General features: G+C 35.9%; 1 protein-coding gene across 2 annotated transcripts; it reads left to right on the top strand.

Moving 5' to 3' along the window:
- The first annotated feature begins 11,296 nt into the window (after window positions 1–11,296).
- Window positions 11,297–21,105, top strand: CENPW (centromere protein W). Of its 2 annotated transcripts, none has more exons than XM_046005830.1 (3): window positions 11,297–11,575; window positions 17,910–18,023; window positions 19,972–21,105. In XM_046005830.1, the coding sequence occupies exons 1-3, from the start codon at window positions 11,450–11,452 to the stop codon at window positions 19,996–19,998; spliced, it is 267 nt and encodes an 88-aa protein (XP_045861786.1). In that variant the 5' UTR covers window positions 11,297–11,449; the 3' UTR covers window positions 19,999–21,105. The 2 variants fall into 2 exon arrangements, with proteins under 2 accessions (XP_045861786.1, XP_045861787.1); XM_046005831.1 differs by lacking the exon at window positions 19,972–21,105 and adding an exon at window positions 19,115–19,470.
- The last annotated feature ends 297 nt before the right edge of the window (window positions 21,106–21,402 follow it).

Raw genomic sequence — 21,402 nt, 5'->3', positions numbered from 1 at the left:
GTTCCTTATAGATTTTGGATACTAGCCCTTTATCTGATATGTCGTTTGCAAATATCTTCTCCCATTCTGTCAGTTGTCTTTTGGTTTTGTTAACTGTTTCCTTTGCTGTGCAAAAGCTTTTGATCTTGATGAAATCCCAATAGTTCATTTTTGCCCTTGCTTCCCTTGCCTTTGCCGTTGTTCCTAGGAAGATGTTGCTGCAGCTGAGGTCAAAGAGGTTGCTGCCTGCGTTCTCCTCAAGGATTTTGATGGATTCCTTTCTCACATTGAGGTCCTTCATCCATTTGGAGTCTATTTTCGTGTGTGGTGTAAGGAAGTGGTCCAATTTCATTTTTCTGCATGTGGCTGTCCAATTTTCCCAGCACCATTTATTGAAGAGGCTGTCTTTTTTCCATTGGACATTCTTTCCTGCTTTGTCGAAGATTAGTTGACCATAGAGTTGAGGGTCGATTTCTGGGCTCTCTATTCTTTTCCCCTGATCTATGTGTCTGTTTTTGTGCCAGTACCATGCTGTCTTGATGATGACAGCTTTGTAATAGAGCTTGAAGTCCGGAATTGTGATGCCACCAATGTTGGCTTTCTTTTTCAATATTCCTTTGGCTATTCGAGGTCTTTTCTGGTTCCATATCAATTTTAGGATTATTTGTTCCATTTCTTTGAAAAAAATGGATAGTATTTTGATAGGGATTGCATTAAATGTGTAGATTGCTTTAGGTAGCATAGACATTTTCACAATATTTATTCTTCCAATCCAGGAGCATGGAACATTTTTCCATTTCTCTGTGTCTTCCTCAATTTCTTTCATGAGTACTTTATAGTTTTCTGCATATAGATTCTTAGCCTCTTTGGTTAGGTTTATTCCTAGGTATCTTATAGTTTTGGGTGCAATTGTAAATGGGATTGACTCCTTAATTTCTCTTTCTTCTGTCTTGTTGTTGGTGTACAGAAATGCAACTGATTTCTGTGCATTGATTTTATATCCTGACACTTTACTGAATTCCTGTACAAGTTCTAGCAGTTTTGGAGTGGAGTCTTTTGGGTTTTCCACATATAGTATCATATCATCTGCGAAGAGTGATAGTTTGACTTCTTCTTTGCTGATTTGGATGCTTTAAATTCCTTTTTTTGTCTGATTGCTGAGGCTAGGACTTCTAGTGCTATGTTGAATAGCAGTGGTGATAATGGACATCCCTGCCATGTTCCTGACCTTAGCGGAAAAGCTTTCAGTTTTTCTCCATTGAGAATGATATTTGCGGTGGGTTTTTAATAGATAGCTTTGATAATATTGAGGTATGTGCCCTCTATCCCTACACTTTGAAGAGTTTTGATCAGGAAGGGATGCTGTACTTTGTCAAATGCTTTTTCAGCATTTATTGAGAGTATCATACATGTTCCTTAATTTTTCATTAGAAATTTATGTATAGAGGTAGATTGGTAGAGAAAATAGAAGCTTGGATGTTGGAGAATATTACAAGGATACTGTTTTCATCACCTGTTCTGTAGTCAAATGCAAAAGTTTTCTTTTAAAACACATCTTTTCGAGGTCCCTGGCTGGCCCAGTCGGTAAAGCATGCGACTCTTGATCTCAGTGTCATGAGTTCAAACCCTTCATTGGGTGTGGAGACTGATTAAAAAAACAAAACCAAAAAACCCCCATACCTTTATATTTGCGTATTATTATGATAATTGAACTAATCATAGAATTTGATGATTAGTTTTTGGTTGGAAAACATCTTACAGAACATAATAACAAATTATAATAGGAGCAGTAATGTAAACAGAAAATTGTTCATATCTCATGCAGTGTGATGACAGTTTTACAAGACTCATGCAATCATTATTTCCTGCCAAAATAGGAAGCAGCCAAAACTATACTATATAGTTATATACTATATAGGCAAATGTATACTATAGTCATAATATTAGGTATTTCCCCCTTTTCAGATCATATAATTCATGGTTAAAGAGATTAGCCATTTTCTAAGGTCTCAAAGCTAAGTTATAGATATATACTCAGATTCTAGTTTATTTGACTTTAACCATTCTAATCTCTATTTATATTGACTCTCAGTAAAACCTCATGTGTCAAAAGCTGCCAGTTATTATACTTCCCTTGGTTTTTAGCTGGGCACACTGTAGCCCAAATACAAATAGCATTTTCTACCCTGATTTATGTTTTGGCGTCATCCTGTATCGAAATTCTTTTCAAAGGTATAGAAGTGATGTGTTATGTGTAGTTTTCAGATACTGACCTTAGAGAAAGGGGCATGTACTTCCCTTCTGCTTGTGAATTACTTTTTCCATTTTATTAATTTATTCTTCCAGTAGAGATGCAATCTTACTACATTAAAAAATAGGAAATTACAGAGAAAAAAAATCACCTATAAAATTAATACCCTTTCAATCACATTTTGTGATTTTTCTTATGACCATTTTTTATAAACTTTATTTTTAACAAAAGATGTATAAACTAAGTCACCAATGATAGAATATCTTGATTTTTTTTTCATTTACCATTATTAAGCTACATTTTTACATATTTTCACCTGGTGGTTAAAATCATGCTCTAAGGGCGCCTGGGTGGCTCAGTGGGTTAAGCTGCTGCCTTCGGCTCAGGTCATGATCTCAGGGTCTTGGAATCGAGTCCCGCATTGGGCTCTCTGCTCAGCGGCAAGCCTGCTTCCCTCTCTCTCTCTCTCTGCCTGCCTCTCTGTCTACTTGTGATCTCTCTCTGTCAAATAAATAAATAAAATCTTTAAAAAAAATCATGCTCTAAGTGACAGTTCAAGGACAGACTATGTTTACTTAACTGCACATTTTATGTTGTTCCCAGGTTTTGCTGTGATAAACTTTATCTCATCTACACTGGAGGTGTAAATTTCACAAGATTACCACTGGGTCTCCCTTATCTTCTCTGTAAAAGAGGATAATAATAATACTTATTTCTGGAGTTCTAGAGAAGATTAGATGTGTGCAGATGTGGTTGATATCTAGAGCAGTCTGGGCACATGGTAAGCATTCACAGAAATATAGTTATTTTTATCATATTTTTTTGTAATGGCTAAATATATTGAACAAGCCAGACTTGAGGAAGTGTAGGCAGAAATGAACTTTTTTCTTCTTCTTCTCTCCAAACCTGTTCTTTTTTTTTTTTTTTTTTTTTTTTTTTTTAGATAGAAGTCTCAGGACGTAATTGTCTTCAGGTGATAAACTAAAAACCCCTGTATTTAGATGATTAAAAGTTTAGTCTATTCTCATAATTATCTACCATTTCAATTCAGTCCAGAGAAATAATAAAAACTTTAAACTTTTACCCAACTTAAAACTTTTCTTTCCCAGTCCTTGTACCTGATCCCAACTGAGAAACCTGAAGTAGAAGGAGGGAGGAGTCTTGTTTTTTTCACTTTATCCTAGTTCTCCCTCTCACTTTCTTTTTTTTTTTTTAAAGATTTATTTATTTATTTATTTGACAGAGAGAGATCAGGAGTAAGCAGAGAGAGAGGAGGAAGCAGGCTCCCCGCTGAGCAGAGATCCTGATGTGGGGCTCGATCCCAGGACCCTGAGATCATGACCTGAGCTGCAGGCAGAGGCTTAACCCACTCAATCACCCAGGTGCCCCTCCCTCTCACTTTCTAATAAAAATTGCTAAATAATAAATTATGTTGGAATTTTCTATATTTGCTTAAAAGTTCTTCCCTCCCCCTGGAAAAATGTGGCTGTTTTAGGGATAGAAGAGAAAAAGTTTTATCTGGAAAGAAATAATTAGTTTCTTCTACTTTTATTGACAACTGGCCAACTGATGTCATGTTATTTTCTCACAGAATCCTTAATAATTTATCTATGGAAAGTGGTGCCAATTTGAAAACTCTCTAGAGTACCTAAGTGAAGAGGAAAAACATACTGATGATTTGATGTGGGCCTATTACCAGTTGAGGAAAATTTTAAAATTACAGTATTTCTCTTTTGCCCTGTTCTATTCCAAATAATGTTCTAGTAGCAATTGTTCTTCATAGTGTAAAAAAAAGTTACAGAAAAATTGTTTCCAATGTAGCTTTTGCTCCAAGTTAATGATTTTTATTCCCACTTAATATTTCCTAACAAAGTTCATTTGTTTTGGAATACTATGTCCTGTTTCAAAGCCATCTTTCAGTCATGGAAAACACATCAAAAAGCCCAAGGTTTCTGGGATTCCTAACAAGGAATTATTTCAAAGCCAATACCCATCAACAACACTGAAACATAGATTTGTGTCCCTATAACCACTTCATATTCCATATGAAAAATGGGATAATCAGTGGGGGAAGAGGATTAGGAAAGATGCTCCTAGCTGAGCCAAACTCTTGAAACATGAATATTAATTAAGAGATGCATAAGAAAGCTGAAAGTTTCCAAAGCTTCTGGAATAATTTGTCTTACAAACCACTCTGTTCATGAAAAACTGAAATGGTGCAGGTTCCAAAGTTTTCTGAAATTCTGTAGCTCACAAATGATGAAAGAAGCTATGACAGAGGTATTTTAAAGTTACAAAAAGTTTTGGCATATGTGCTGCATCTGGCAGATTAAAATTTTTATTTTATTTTATTTACTCAAGTTTTTACTTAAGTTCTAATTAACATATAGTATTGGTTTCAGGAAGAGAATTTCATGATTTCTCACTTACATATAACATCCGTGCTCATCAAAGTGCTCTCCTTAATACCCATCATCCATCTAGCCCATCCCTCACCCAGCTCCCTCCATCAACCATCAGTTTGTTCACTATAGCTGAGTCTCTTATGGCTTGCTTCCCCCCCCCCCCTCTCTCTCTTTCTCTCTCTCTTTTCCCTTTCCACATGTTCATCTGTTTTGTTTCTTAAATTCCACATGTTAGGGAAATCATATGGTATTTGTCTTTCTCTGACTGACTTATTTTGCTTGACATAATACAGACTAGCTCTATCCACATCATGGCAAATAGCAATATTTCATTCTTTTTGATGGCTGAGTAATATTCCTATATATGTAGCAATATATCTATACCTATACCTATATCTATCTATCTATCTATCAATATACCACTTCTTCTTTATTCCTTAATCTGTAGATGGACATTTAGGCTCTTTCCATAGTTTGGCTATTGTTGATAATGCTGCTAAAAACATTGGGGTACATGTACCTTTGTATCCTTTGGGTAAATACCTAGTAGTACAATTGCTGGGTCATAGGGTAGTTCTATTTTTAGCATTCCGAGGAACCTCCATACTATTTTCCAGAGTGCCTCACCAGTTTGCATTCCCATCAACAGTGTAAGAGAATTCCTCTTCTCCACATCTTTGCCAGTATCTGTTGTACTCTACGTTGTTAATTTTAGCTATTCTGACAGTTGTAAGGTGGTATCTCATCTTGGTTTTGATTTGCATTTCCCTGATGTTGAGGGATGTTGAGCATCTTTTCATGTGTCTGTTGGCCAGCTGTATGTCTTCTTTGGAAAAATGCCTATTCATGTCTTCTGCCCATTTCTTAACTGAATTATTTATTTTTTGGGCGTTGAGTTTGATGAATTCTTTATAGATTCTAGATACTAGCCCTTTATCTGATATACCATTTGCAAATATTTTCTCCCAATCTGTAGGTTATCTTTTGGTTTTGTCAACTGTTTGCTGTGCAGAAGCTTTTTATCTTGATAATGTCCCAACGGTTCATTTTTGCTTTTGTTTCCTTTGTCTCTGGCAATGTGTTTAGTAAGAAGTTGCTACAGCTGAGGTCAAAGAGATTGCTGCCTGTGTTCTCTTCTAGAATTCTGATGGTTTTCTGTCTTACATTTAGGTCCTCCATCCATTTTGAATTTATTTTTGTACATGGTGTAAGAAAGTGGTCCACTTTCATTCTTCTGCATGCTGTCCAGTTTTCCCAACACCATTTGTTGAAGAGACTGTTGTTTTTCCATTGGATATTCTTTCCTGCTTTGTCAAAGATTAATCATTATTACAATAACCCAATTTTCTTAATGTTCTAGTAAAACAATGTGTCAAACTTTTTGCAAATTAAAAGATCTACCTACACAGTGTTAACTATTATTGACACTTTCATAATGCTTTGTTAACAAGCACAAAAGCACAAATCAGAAACAATCTTTTAAGCCATTCATTTCATTTAAAATGATCCAAAAATGTTAATTCATATGAAAGCATTATCTAGTAACATATTCCATAGGTGTGCATTAGTTCAATATATGAAAAACAAAAGCAAATCATTTTCCAAGATGGTGTCAAATACCAGAAAGTATTATACATTATTCTTTAAAGTTTTTCAATGTAGCTTTTTTAGAGAAATATGTTAATGAAATTTATTCAGTAAACATGTTAGCTAAAATATGAAATATGTCATCATTTTTTTAAAGTATGTTTATTGTAGAATATTGGACATTTAAAATGATAAATATATCATCCATATTCCCATTATCTAAAAACTAAGTTCATATTTTGGTATATTTCTTTTCAGTGTAGTGTCTGGGTGCATGGACATACATGTTTTTCAATATTCTTGGGGTCATACTCTATTTAACTTGGTGTACACATATTTTTCTCCCACTTGACATTAACATCACCTTCTTCTAGGCTCAAGTCTTTCATCAGTGTCATTTTTAATATGGCTACAATAATAGTTAACTGAATGAATGTATGTGCCCAAATTTCCACATTAGACAATGTTTTTTTAATATGTTATGTTAGATATGTTTTTAAAAATATTTTTATTTATTTTTAATTTTTAAAAAAATATTTTATTTATTTATTTGACAGAGATCACAAGGAGGCAGAGGGGCAGGCAGAGAGAGAGAGGAGGAAGCAGACTCCCTGTTGAGCAGAGAGCCTGATGCGGGGGTCGATCCCAGGACCCTGAGATCATGACCTGAGCAGAAGGCAGAGGCTTAACCCACTGAGCCACCCAGGTGCCCCTGTTTTTTTAAAATATTTTAAAAATCTCTGTGCATAAAATGGATTTTCTATTTAGGATAAATTTTGTAGGCTAGATCCTGAAAAAAAAAATGCATCCCTATTTAAAAAAAGAATCTTAACAGACATCAAAAGATGTCACCAACAAAAAAGGCAAAGATTCTGAAAATCTATACTTATATTTATTTCTCACATACTAGAATCGAATGAGAGGAGTGAAAAATCTCTCAGTAATTTTCTTTGAACAAGTTTTATTTAAAATGTCAAAGTAAACAGCAGTAGCACATGGGGCTTTGTGCTTTTCAAATCAGGGCAAAATTTACATTAAAAGACTAGTTGGGATAAAGAAGGGGATGTATTTATCCTTCTAGTGTCACTGCTACTCCTGTCCAGATCTTGCTCTTTCTATTTGGATGTCCTTTACTCTCCCTGGATTTGGACTTAGGGCTGTCATCACTCAAGACACTTTCAGTTTTGGGGGAAGATTATAGTTTTGTGGGTAGGGTTCCAATAGCTGCCTTGTGATTCTTCACCCGTTGAATCAAAGGAACGTACTTACTGAAAAACCATAAAAGAAAAGAAGAACGTTTTGAAAATTTAGGCTGTGATGAAATTTTCCAATGTTTTACTCTGTGAAGGTGAAGGAAAGCAATTGAGCAGAATTTAAAACTTCTCTTCTATTTAAAGATAGTGTAATATATTGGAAAATGAAAACACCAGAGTTAATGCCTTAAATTTTCCACATAAACTTTTTTATTTTGGGTCACTCAAGCTCTCTGATCACTTAATTTCATGTGCAGTAGAAATAATAACACCCTATACCAGCCCTACAAATATCATAGTTTTGTTAAGATCAAATAAGATAGTATCTAGAGAAATGCTTCACCACAGGGATAAATACAATTATTACCATCATACTCTACTTAACTATTGTTTCAAATGTGCAAAAATTTAAATAAAAGTGTTCTCATTGTAGAAAGTATGAAAACTGCAGATAAGCTGAAAGTCCTTTTTAATCCCATTCCCTGGCTTCCACATACCTACAAAAATGTCAGAGAGAATTACTTTTGGAATTACTTGTTAGTTTGCTTTAACTGCACTGTCTGATATGGAAGCTACTAGCGACATGTGACTAGTAAATGTAAATGTACATGTACATTTAAATGACATTTAAATAAAATTATTATAATGATATTCTTAGTCACACTAGCCATATTTCAAATGCTCAGTGGTCACATATTGCTACTGTATTGGACAGAACAGATATAGACCATATCCATCATGAAGAATGTTCTATTGAACAGTTCTACTCTAGAATCAAGCCCAGAAAGAGATCATGTAGTAAACAGAATAATGCTCTCCCTCCCCCTAAGGATAGCCATGTTCTAATCTCTAGAATCTGAAAATGTTACCTAACTTGGTAAAAGAGGCTTTATAGATGTGATTAAGTTAAGGATCTCATGATAAGAAGATTATCCTGGATTATCTGGGTAGGCCCAATGTGATAACAGGGGTTCTTAGGAGAAGTCTGGCAGATCAAAGTCTGAAAAAGATGTGCTGATCAAAACAGAAAGTAGATTGATGTGCTTTGAAGATGGAGAAAACAGCCTTGAGTCAAAGAATGGAAATAGCTTCTAGAAGTTAGAAAAGTCAAGGAAACAGACACTCTCCTATAGCCCCCAGAAGGAAGGCAGTGCTGCTGACCCTGTGATTTTAGAATTTCAGACTGGCAATCTGAAAGATGGTAAGTTTGTCCTGTTTACATTAAATTGGTGGTAATTTGTTACAGCAATGCTAGGAAACTAATACTTACAACCATAGGTATTTCTATTCCCCTCTTAATGAATATCAACAGTTTCCAATTATTTCTATTAATAAATAATGCTACAATAACATTTTTCTATATGTAGAAGCAAATATAATACTGTGAAACATGCTAGAGAGAAAAATAAACCACAGGGTTAGGATGTTCATCTCAGCAGAGATATATTCAGTGTTATGTTGGTAAATGTTTAACAACTTTCTTTCCAAAAAACAAAAACAAGAACCCCTGATTTGTGTATTTGCCAATTCCAGTGGTGTAAATATTTTTAGCTACCAACAAAATGTCACTGAACAAAATGCTGAGAAGATAAGTCAGCTTTTGCACACTGTTGGACCTGTGTATGTGTATGTGCACCCGTGTGTGTCTAGGTATGTACATGTATACATGTGTGGCATTTCTATATTAAATAGGAGGTCTCTCTGATACTTGTTGGAGCAGAGACTTGAAGGAAGTGATGGAGACACTTATGCAAATAAATGAGGAAAAAATATTCTTAGCCGAGGGAATAGTAAGTGCAAACACTTGATGGATGAGTGTTTGGTGTATTTGGTGGATTTCATGGGTATCTAAAGGCTATCAAGTATGCTAATACAGCTGGAGGAGAGTGAATTCCTTAATTGTGGGAGATAAGGTCAAAGGGTTCATTGTGCATTTTTAAGTGTTTGTACTTGGCAGGCAGGGAAGGCCTCAAAAGTCATCGTAGGAAATTTTATTTTGATGGAAATGGAAGGGGTTTGAGGGGTAGAGTGATATAATCTGAGTTAAACCTGCCTCTTCTGTTGAGGATAAAGAGAAACAGGTGATGCAGTCAGGAGGGTGTTGGCAATAATCCAAGTGAGGAATGATAGTGACTTGGCCAAAAGTGATCAGAGACTGTAAATAGAGCTAACAAAATTTGATGAAAGTTTGAGTGTGGGGTGAAAAAAAGAGGGGAGCCAAGGATGATTCCAAGATTTTGGCTTGAGTAATTGGAAAAATGGAAGTACCATCAACTGTAATAGGGAAGTTGGTGTAAGGAGCAGGTTTGGGATATAGGGGCCAATCAAGAGCTAATTTTGGATATGTTAAATTTAAGATGACTTAAAATTCCAGTCCAGTAGAGAATTGGATATGCACATCTGATTAGGGAAGAGAATTAGCTGGAGATGGCTAGAGAACTGAGGAGAAATGCAAGGGAATATTCTAATAATGCGCAATGGACCACAGGAGGGAGAATGAGTATAGAAGGGCTGGCGGCCTGATAAGGATAGAGAGAGACTGCTATCCCATCTAAGTGATTTCTAAGAATTATTGGATTTGGAACATCAGAAGGAGCGATTTGAAAAGATAGATGAGGTTGAAAAGTGAGACAATTAACTGAGAATATGGAAGGGTATGGTGTTTGGTAATGACAAGCCATAGTGTATAACTGCAGGTGTGAGTGGCTGATAGACATCTCCTCTGGCAGAGAGGTCTTTGAAATGGGAGACCAGATGGTGGAAGGATCATTGGTGTATACTGAAATCACAAAAATTACTACAGGTATAGTATTAGAGATAATTACAGTGAACATCACAATGATCTCAGGGTGGTCCTCAAACTAGCAGGGCCAACATGACCTATTTGTTAGAAATGCAAATTCTCAAGTCCCATACATATCTATGGAATCAATGCCCCCTACCCCCCCGCCAGTGGTGCTTCTTCTGATCACAGTGAAGTTTAGGGACTACTTGTACTGATAGCACAGAAGATAGAAAAGTTAATTGCTTGGAGAAATAGCAAGGATTTCAAAGAGGAGCATTTAAACTATATCTGAAGTAATTGCAAGATTAAGTGCAGGGAACTTAACATGAAAGGGAGCAGCATTTGTAAAAAAAAAAAAAACCAAAAACCAAAAACCAAAAACCAACCAACCAAACAACAACAACAACAAAAAGCTAGAATCATGAAAAGACCTTAAGTAAGATGAAGTGAAATTACATAAAAGTGTAAATTGTTAGCTATTAATATTAGAAAGTCATGCCCTGCTAGGAAGGCATTGAATCTTTAGGAATCCTGATAAAATATCACAAACTTCTGGGGCGCCTGGGTGGCTCAGTGGGTTAAGCCTCTGCCTTTGGCTCAGGTCATGATCTCAGGGTCCTGGGATCCAGGCCCGGGGATTCATGCTCAGCATGAAGCCTGCTTCCTCCTCTCTCTGCCTACTTGTGATCGCTCTCTCTCTCTCTGTCAAATAAATAAATAAAATATTTTAAAAAAATATCACAAACTTCTATTCATCTACTTCTTAGTTCCCCGGTATTAGGCTCAGTATATAGAGTAAGTGTAACTGCCCTGGCATACCAACATTTTCCACAGTTTCTCAACAGAACTGTGAAACACGGGAGAAACACAGGAGAACTGTACCAAAGCGCAGGTACAATACAAGTAGCGATTAAAGGAAGCCTCAACCTTTAAGGACATCACAGAACGCCTACCCAGGGTGTTTCCGTGAACAGCCCGCACTCCAGGGGCGGGGCTTGCACTCTGTTGACGTCACTACCTAGCGCCGGGCGCGCTCTTTCGGCGGCTGATTCAAAAGTTTGGGCCGGGGTTTTGGGGCCTGAAGAAGCAACGTAGCGGCTGAGTGGTTCCTGCTGTTCACTTCAGGGTGAATTCCTGTGCAGTCCCGGAGGATCTCGGAAGCTAAGGAGGCTGGTGCCTGAGGGAGAGAATGGCGTTCTCGACCACAGTCTGCCAGAGAAAGTATATAAAACGGAAGGCTCCCCGGGGCTTTCTTAAGCGCGTCTTCAAGCGACAGAAGCCTCACCTTCGTCTAGAGACAAGTAGCGACTTACTGGTGAGATTCTGTCCCTTCTTTGGCTGGGGATGGAGCAAGAGGGAGATAGAGGAAATAAACCCCAGCTTTTATTTCGTCACCCCTAGCGAGTCCAGCTCCGTCAGGCCTACGTTGAAGGCGTTTCCTGCAATGACGAGGCAGGTTTGTCCTCGCGGGACCCGTCAGTTCATATTCCTGACGCTTAGTTGCCTGGGGTCCTCCTCTGAAATGTAGGTATCCGGACCTTTTTCACGGGAGGCTATTAGCCACATCATCTTAAGGGGGAAAACTAACGTTCACTTCCTGCTTATGGCTTTTCCAGGGCATAGTCTGGTACTGCGCTTAGTGAACTTGCGAAAGATAGAGTTAAAAAAAGTAACTTTTGGAATTCAGGCAGGGTCATATTTATTGAACGATTGTAAAAGGCATTACTGACAGGCCTTTTATGTGTGTGCCTCCTTTGCCTTTTTCCCTTTTTTACGTCGTTAACCAAACATATTTCCCTATTTCCTGTACTATAGCTTACTTATTAAAGAACCCTGATTCTTTACTTGTAAGTAGTATGCTTTCAACTGTGAATTCATTTTCCTAGACAAATAGAGCACCTGTTAGTTGAGTATTCAAGGCAAACCACGAAGACTTGTTTCTCTGACTTAGAATTCCTGCAGCATAATGCTCACTTAATAGCCATAGCCAAACCACTGTATATTTCTGTGTTGAAACAAATTCGGAGTTTTTATGTTGAGTGCCTGGAACATACGTTTCTCTAGCAGAATAAACACTCTTTCCCTAGGTTTAAACCATAAGAGGCAACTCCTCCCTTTTATCACAAGAGATTTTTGAATAAAGGAGCCATTTATAAGTGGGCACCTGATTTCCAGGAAGTCAAGGTAAAGAATTGTTGCTAGCCAGGGCACAGGGCCTGGAGAATGTCTTCAAATGCATCATCCATCTGTTCTTAAACTACACTGGGTTTTTCCAACCCTCTTCTCTACAGCCTCCCCAAGTTCACTACTGCCTTCCCATCTGTTGCCTGCAAGTGCAGCATTTCTTTTTGCTACACTACTATAGAATTGTCTTTATTATCCTGTTATTTGGTGTCTGAAGCCAAAGCAGCTTTCTTGGAAGAGTAGCTCTTCTACTGTCTCTTGCCGTTCTTTTCTTAGACCCTGTAAGGAAAGACAATATAGTTGATCCTTGAACAACCCTTGAATGACACCTCTAACCTGCCACAGTTGAAAATCCTTGTATAACTTTTGGCTTCCCAAGAACTTAACTAATAGCTTATTGTTGACCAGAGCCTTACTGATAACATAAAACAGTTGTTAACACAATTTTGTAAATATATACTGTATTCTTACAATAGCATAGGACAGAGAAAAGAAAATGTTAAGAAAATCATAAGAAAGAGAAAAATGCATTTACAGTACTGTATTTATTTTAAAAAATTTGTTTTCAAGGGTCAGCCTGTACCTACTATTTTGAATGCCTCGCCCAATGGTGATAAAGGTAACATAAGGGAACTGGATAAGTGAAATTGATCTGCAGAACATTTTCAGGAATTTATTCTGGAGTTTTCATTGGAACTGGGTTCTAAATGGGGAGGAAATGTACCTGCTCAGGAATATCTGGAGATTAACAGCTGGGGCAGATTGTTTGGCAAAAATTTCTCAAGTAGAGTCCTACCACATCATAGCTGTCTGCCTCAAAGTGACCCATGGATACCTGGACTCTCTTGTGGAGTGGGATTGGAATTCAGATGTTGTGGGAAAAAGGAGTTGGGGAATGGTAGGGGAAAGGAATTTCTTTCCGTTGGCATCTATTCCTACATTGTATGCTTGTCTTGGCTTGCATTGGTTCTCTCACTGTCTTGTATATGGCATGCATCACCCTGGTTTCTTTGATTATGGCCTTCTGCTTACCTTTGACACTTCGTAATCTTACCCAACAAGCGTCTCACATCATCCATAAACTTTTCTACAATTAGGGCATTCTGTTTTGATCTCTTTTTTCTGAATTTTGATAACAATATAAGAATTACATCATACAATTAAACTATTGAGACTCTGACACTATTCTATAAGTTTCATATGTCGTTTTGTCTCCCAGTGTGATACGCAACTTCTTGAGAGGAAGGAACCATATAGGTCTCCTTTTTTTTTTGTCTCCCATTATCTTTAATACAAAACTAATTTACTTTTATGCTGTCTTATGTTATATTTTATTTCTTCTGCCTGAAGATGACCTCATTGTACTCCACTTGGCAGACTCCAATTTCAAAATCCAGTTCAAATGCTAGCCACTTCCTGAGTCCTCCTTAATTTTAGGACCAACTTTATCTTTATCATCTATTGTCACACATTTGTCATTAATTTCATATGGGTTTGGTTCCCTCATTGGGTGGAAACTTTGAACTGGGAATTTTTTGTGTTTCTAATGTTCGGCATAATACTTTGAACGTTATGAGTGTACAAATAATGTTGGGAATGCATTGTAACTAATGTGGATTTATTGTTATTTCTCACACTTTACTCATAATTTCTTTGTGTTATTTCATAGTTCTTTTGCACCAGTTTTTTTGTTTTATTATATGCTTTATTTGGTTGTATATCCCCAGGGCCAGTACTAGGGAGCACATCTGTTAATCTGTATAAATTGTTCAGCTTTCTCATGGCTCAGTGGGTTTTCAGATTTCTCACTGAGGAAATCTCTGGATGCTTATGGTTTATGTAAAATTCAAAAGTCCTATGATGAAGGGAGGGGGAAATCAGACTGGCTCAGTGTTTTGATCAATTGACCAAATTGACTGTTAAGGAATGGATATTTCTTTGTAAATTATGTTTTGATTTACCTTTCAAGCAAGGTGATTTTTTTTCAGGTAAATTTTTGATGGAATGGCCTTTTTCAAGTTTGAATGTCTAGCTGAATACTTTAAAATTTATTTTTGTTTTGACTATTTTAATTTAAACCTTAGTGCAGGGGTGCCTGGGTGGCGCAAATGATTGAGCTTCCAACTCTTGATTTCAGCTCAGGCTGTGATCTCAGGGTCATGAGGTCAGGCCACACTTAAGGCTCTGTGCTCAAAAGGGAGTCTGCTTGAGATTCTCTCTGTCTCCTCCCGCCCCACAAGCTCTCTCTCTAAAAGAAATAAATCTTAAAACAAAACAAAACCAAACCCAAAGAACCTTAGTGCATTTGAGTGGCATCACTCAATTAACTGTTTTATGGGAGAGGGTTAGGTTGCTTAAAAAAATTCTGTGACAGAGTTATATTAATTTGTCTCAGTACCTATGGCTCATGCTTATGAAGAGGAAAAGACTTTCCATATAGATTAATAGGTGAACCAAGTCTCAAAATAGTGTGGGTTTTTTTTTTTTTGTTTTGTTTTTTCCCTTTTCATTTTTGCTTTTCATTTTTTCAAGATTGAAGTATAGTTGATGCACAACATAGTGATTCAACAAGTTTGTATGGTGTGCTCATCACAAGTGTAACTACCACTGCCATACAGTGCTGTAACTGTACATTGACTGTATTCCCTAAACTGTGCCTTTTATTCCCGTGATTTACTCATTCCAATGGCTTATTCACTCTATAACTGGAGGCCAGTATCTCCAACACTTCTAAACCCATTTTGCCCATCCCCCTACCCTTTCCCCTCCATTATCCATCAGTTCTCTAAAACAGTGGGTGTGGTTTACTTGGCAATGACTAAAAAAATTTTTTTTTGCCTAATTTGTGGCGATATGAAGGAATCTTTTGTTCATGCAATAACTGTTGACTACCTACTATGTATTGTGCATGGACTAGAGATCACTGATGATACAATGTTGGTGAAGGTAAACATAGTTCTTATCCTTATATATCATTGAGGAGGACAAGTAAGAAATTGCTTCATGGTGTATGTAGTATGTGCAGTGGTAGGAATTTCAGGGTGCGTAACCTTATGTACTCGGGGCAGTTGGACTTTTCAGAGACGTTTACAAACTAGTAGGATGCCTGTAGGCAAGGTTTTATTTGAATATGGAAAGAAGTTCAAAAGACTTACTATACAACTGTAAGCTGGGAGATGAAACTGGAAAAGTCTAGTCAAATGGGGTTTAGTATTAAGGAATTTATCTTGGGCATATCTGGAAGCTATTTATCTTTAGAAGTAGGAAATCTAGATTAATAGGAAATTGTGTCATGTTATGTAATGTTTGTGCTGCAATAGGAAATGGGATGTCATTGGAAGTTTAAAAAAGAATTGAATATTAATCTATGTGTCTGTTTTTGTGCCAGTACCATGCTGTCTTGATGATTACAGCTTTGTAATAGAGCTTAAAGTCTGAAATTGTGATGCTGCCAACTTTGGTTTTCTTTTACAACATTCCTCTGGGTATTTGGGGTCTTTTCTTGTTTCATATAAATTTTAGGATTATTTGTTCCATTTCTTTGAAGAAAATTGATGGTATTTTGATAGGGGTTGCATTAAATGTGTAGATTGCTCTAGGTAGCATAGACATTTTCAGAATATTTGTTCTTCCAATCCATGAGCATGGAACGTTTTTCCATTTCTTTGTGTCTTCCTCAGTTTCTTTCATGAGTACTTTATGGTTTTCTGGCACATGCACCCAAATGTTTATAGCAGCAATGTCCACAATAGCCAAACTATGGAAAAAACCTAGATGTCCATCAACAGATGAATGGATAAAGAATATGTGGTATACACACACACACCCACAAACATAAACACACAATGGAATACTATGCAGCCATCAAAAAACCCTGAAATCTTCCCATTTGCAACAATGTGGATTGAACTAGAGGGTATTATGCTAAACAAAATAAGTCAGTCAGAGAAAGACAATTATCATATGATCTCTCTGATATGAGGAATTTGAGAGGCAGGGTGGGAGGTCATGGGAGGTAGGAGAGGAAAAAATGAAACAAGATGGGATCGGGAGGGGGACAAACCATAAGAGACTCTTAATCTCAGGAAACAAACTGAGGGTTGTTGGGGAGTTAGGGGGAGGGATAGGGTGGCTGGGTTATGGACATTGGGGAAGGTAAGACTGATGATTTCCAGACCTGTACCCCTGAAACCAATAATACATTATATGTTAAAAAAAAAAAAAAGGTATCGAATAACATGGTATTACATAAAGGATCAGAACTGGGTGCTTTACCCTAGAGTTCTTGTGAGAATTAAAGGAGACCATGAATCAAAAAAGTACCAAAGGAAGATGTCCTTCTATAGGTTCTTTATCTTATTAAATTTTAAATTCCCAAACTCCTATTTTTTCCAGATATCACTCAAACATTCTTAAACATCTATAACCATTCACCAAAGATTTCTGCATAATATTTAAATTTAAAACACTATATTACCTAGTTATTTAACGTTAGTAAACTGGGGGGGGAGTGGTTGTGTGTAGTACTTGTAGTGAATATTAGATGAGTATTGTTCTAACTGCAAAGAAGGTGTAATATATCAATCACCAATATATTAAAGATATTTTCTAATTGTACTCAAGTAATTAATATTATTTATCTGCATATATTATCGATTTTAATTTCTTAAGGGCTTCAAAGATTAATAGTAGATATAATTATCTTGATATGTTGGATGGACAAGTAACTTGACCTTTATACATATACTTTTCACTTCAGGAAGGTTAACATTCCAGTTATTAACATGTTTTTGAATAGAATTTTCGAATTAAATACCTGGTTAAAAAAATCTTAAACCCATGGTTCGTAGAATGAGAGATGATCGGCCTTACACGTTTTTGATATGTTTTGTTTTTAAATTTTTGGGAAATTCCATTATAAATTTAAATTTATTTGGAGTTGGAAGCAAGAATATTTGCTACTTAATAGAGTCCTACCTAAGCTTTGTAATTATGCTTTACAAAATGTTATTGTCTGTGGACTTGGTCAGCCTTATATATAGCCTTGGTTTATGTATTCCTGATACTAAGTCTCTTTTGTATGGAATTTAAGTTGGACTTAAATTAAATTGAATTCTGTGTTACTTTAAATAAAAATGAATGGACTTAAGCACACTAATAAATACTACAACAAATTTTGGAATCTTTCAAAAAATCATTATTCAAAGCATCAGTGTTTGAGTTTAAAAATCCTTTTGAGGGTGCCTGGGTGGCTTAGTCAGTTAAGTGTCTGCCTTTCAGCTCAGGTCATGATCCCAGTGTCCTGGGATCCAGTGCCATGTCAGGCTCCATGCTCAGTGGGGAGCCTGCTTCTCCCTCTGCCTGCCTCTCCTCCTGCTTGTGCTCTCTCCCTCATTCTCTCTCTCAAATAAATAAATAAAATCTTGAAAAAAATAAGAATTCCTTTTGAATTTTCTCTTTTAAAGGTGCACCTGAATTGTTTACTGTTTGTTCATCGGTTAGCAGAAGAGTCCAGAATGAATGCTTTTGAGAATAAGTATGGAATCATTAAGAAGGAGCATGTACAGGCTGCAGCAAAGGTAAAATCTTTCTTTTCTTGAGCAAGAATTAACTAAAAAAAAATATCATCTTGTATATCAGTTCTGTCTGCTTTGGATTCCTTATTTAACTTTGTTGACTGATGTTTGGCTTCCCCACCCTACCTCGGTTATGCTGGCATCCTGGTATAGTTAACAACAGAATTGGCAACAGAATGCTAACCAGTTGTCAGCTGCTATTTCTCTAGCGTTGTAACTCTTACCTAGGTACAAGGCAACATAGGCAGCTGCTTACAGGGGATATGTGGCTTTTTATGTTAATGGGTTTAATTATGGAGATTTTCTTTTTCTATAGTATATATTATGGATTTGTGATGGGAAGATGCATGGCCAATACTTTATTATTACTTAAGGGAAATGAACGTTTGGCTGTTAAACTGTATGATTTAAAGTAGGCTATATATAGTTGAGAAGGCTTATCACCTTAAATTTATGAAAACTTCTTGATCATTTTAAGTTTTCCTATTTACTTGTTTTGAGGTGACTTATGATATGTCATAAGTCATAATGACTTATGAATCAAATCATTTATATAAGCAGAGAAAGTTACTTCTTACTGGTATTTCTATATAATGTAAGAATATGATACTTAGGATAGTTTTTTCTAAATATGTCTCTAAGATTATTATTTTCATTTGATGTTAAATGAAATCAAATTTATGGCCCACCATAACAATTTTTGGGGGTCAGAGAAATTGAATAGTCACAATGTTATATAGAGAGCTTGTTTCTAAAATAATATGTAAGAAATTGGCAACCATGGTTGACTGGTGGATGATGTGGGAGAGATACATATTTTTGACAGTCTACTTTGTGGACTTTTGTTTAATTTTTTAAAATTTTGAAATAATTATAGTCTCACAGAAGATGCAAAAATAATAGAGTTCCCATGTGTCTTTATCCAGTTTTCCACAATGCTATCATCTTTATATAACTATAGTTATGTAAAGTTATGAAAGTTTATGAGAAACAGAGGTAAAGAAATTTGTTGAACTCTGTTCAACTTAACATAGTAGAGATTTGGGTACATAATATACTCACCAAATTTGAGTATGTTGTACTTTCTTTTGTAGTGCTAATGCTAACATGTAGAACCAGAGAAGTACAAGTACTGGCCTGGGATACAGATCTATTCGAAGGTCTCTGTGGAAGCCTAGAAATTGCATGCCCTAGTACTTTTTTAGGGGCTTCAAATTTGCTTATATTTCAATATGTTTCTAGACTATTAAAGGCAATGTAAGTATTTTTTTTTCTGCAGGTAAAAGTAAGGCTAAGAGCTTGAAGAGTATATGTGTGTATTTTAAATTTAGATTTTGTTTTTATTATAGGTGTACTTATAGTTCTTTAAAAAATTTCTGGATATATTCTGGTTTACTGCTTCCGATCTTTTATAGCTAAAGATCTGGTTTTATTTTATTTTCTCATGGGCTGTATGTTTTGAAAATTGTCTACCTAATTTTTTTTTTTTTTTTTAGCATATGATGACTAGTCTTTATCTCTAAATTGATAGAATTCTAGCTCAAATATAAGAAATTTAGTGTTGCAATGGATTTGTATTGCTTTATAGTTGTTAATGCCTGATTTATAATAGGATTTTGACTTGGAAAATTCTTTAACTTCCTAGATTACCAAATTGTCTACAAATTCAAGTTGGGAACCACTAATCTGGGTACTTTGGGCTTATATTTGAAGAAATTGACATTCAGAAGTTACTATAAAACCAGATTTTGTAAATGAGAAGTGGACTATTTTAGGGGGAAGTCTAGGACCATTTATAAAGTAAAACATTCCATAATCACCTCCCAAACTGGGTTTTATAAACTCAGACTCTTGCATATTATGCACATAGATGATTTAACTTTTTGTAGAGGAATTCTGTTTTATTTGCCTTGGGTATAATATGAATCTTCATTTTTTCCCCCCCCCACAGGTAATTCTAAAGAAGAGCAGAGGTTAGAAGTCAAAGAACACATTTTGAAAATTATATGATGTGTTATTTTAGATGGTAACAGACTGTGAAAGCACTTTTCACGTATCAGCTAAGATTGTTTATTATTAAAATATTGACTAGTTGAGGGATGTATTTTTTTGTTTGTTTGTTTTTTTTTTAACTGATACTGGAATATCTCAAACACATAGGACTATTTAAATGTTTTTTTGATAAATTGTTTCATTCACATTCAGTAGCCTCATTTTACTTCCATTTTGTTGATATTACAAATGTTTTACATAACAAAAATGACATTTTACATATGAAGTAGTTTGAAGAGATGTGTTAGAATTGTTTACAAGGATTTAGATTTAGTTACAATTAACTATGGAATCAATTTCTGAAGAAAGACAATGTGCAGTCAATCTAGGTACTGATTTTAACTATTTAATGCTGTCACAAAAGCAATGCAGGTTTTACTTTACACCATTATTGACCTTTCTCAACTAGAAACATCAGCAAGGTGTTTTCAAAACCTGCTTCTCCTTCCAAGTCAAAAAAATAATAGAGCAATCTGACTTATTTTAAGTGGATTTAATAGGTGGGTGTTTTATTTCCCCTAAGGAATCCTTTAGAAGTTTACTGTGTATTAACTGAAGTTATTTTTATTCCCCAGTGGTTACATCTTAAATAGTTATAATACTCAAAACAGGAATTTGATATTAGCACTGTGTGGGTATAATTCTGTACCATTTTATCATGTGTAGATTTGTGTAACCGCCACTATAGTCAAGATACAGAAGTATTTCATCACCAGAAAGTTCTCCATCATGCTGTCCTTTTATAATTAACACTTAGCCTTCTATGGACACCCCTCCCCTCCAGTCCCTAAGCCCTGGCAATCACTAATTTCTTCTCCAGCTCTATAATTTTATCATTTTAAATGGAATCATACAGGTAATGACTTTTGGGGATTTGTGTCCCCCTCCCCCACTCAGCATAACTTCCTTGAGATCCATCCAAGTTGTTGCATGTAGCAGTTCCTTTTTATTACTGAGTCATATCCCTTGGTATTTATGTACCACACTTTCTGCAGCTGTCCACCCATTGTAGGGCATTTTGATTATTTCCAGTTTTTGGCTATTATAAATAAAACTTCTATGAACCAATGTGTACAAGTTTTTATACAGATAAAAGTGTTCATTTCTCTGGGATAAATGCCTGGGAGTGTGATTGCTGGGTTGAATGGTAAGTTTATCTTTACTTTTTAAAAAAGAAATGACCAAACTGTTTTGCAGAATGGCTGTACCATTTATATTCTCATTAGCAATTTATGTGAGATCCAGTTTTTTCACATTCTCATAAACATTTGGTGTTGTTATTTTTTATTTTAAGCTGCGCTGATGAGAGTCTGTCTCATGGTTTTTTCCA

The sequence above is a fragment of the Meles meles genome, chromosome 5, assembly GCF_922984935.1.
Source record: "Meles meles chromosome 5, mMelMel3.1 paternal haplotype, whole genome shotgun sequence".
Taxonomy (NCBI): Eukaryota; Metazoa; Chordata; class Mammalia; order Carnivora; family Mustelidae; genus Meles; species Meles meles.
The sequence above is the reverse complement of the archived record's forward strand: the minus strand, read 5'-3'. Positions and strand labels throughout refer to the sequence as shown.

Excerpts from the sequence above, each read along its gene's own strand:
- CENPW (XM_046005830.1), top strand. The coding sequence starts at position 11,450 with ATGGCGTTCTCGACCACAGTCTGCCAGAGAAAGTATATAAAACGGAAG. Across the intron at positions 11,576-17,909 it reads AGACAAGTAGCGACTTACTG|GTGCACCTGAATTGTTTACT; the intron begins GTGAGATTCTGT and ends TCTCTTTTAAAG. Across the intron at positions 18,024-19,971 it reads ATGTACAGGCTGCAGCAAAG|GTAATTCTAAAGAAGAGCAG; the intron begins GTAAAATCTTTC and ends CCCCCCCCACAG.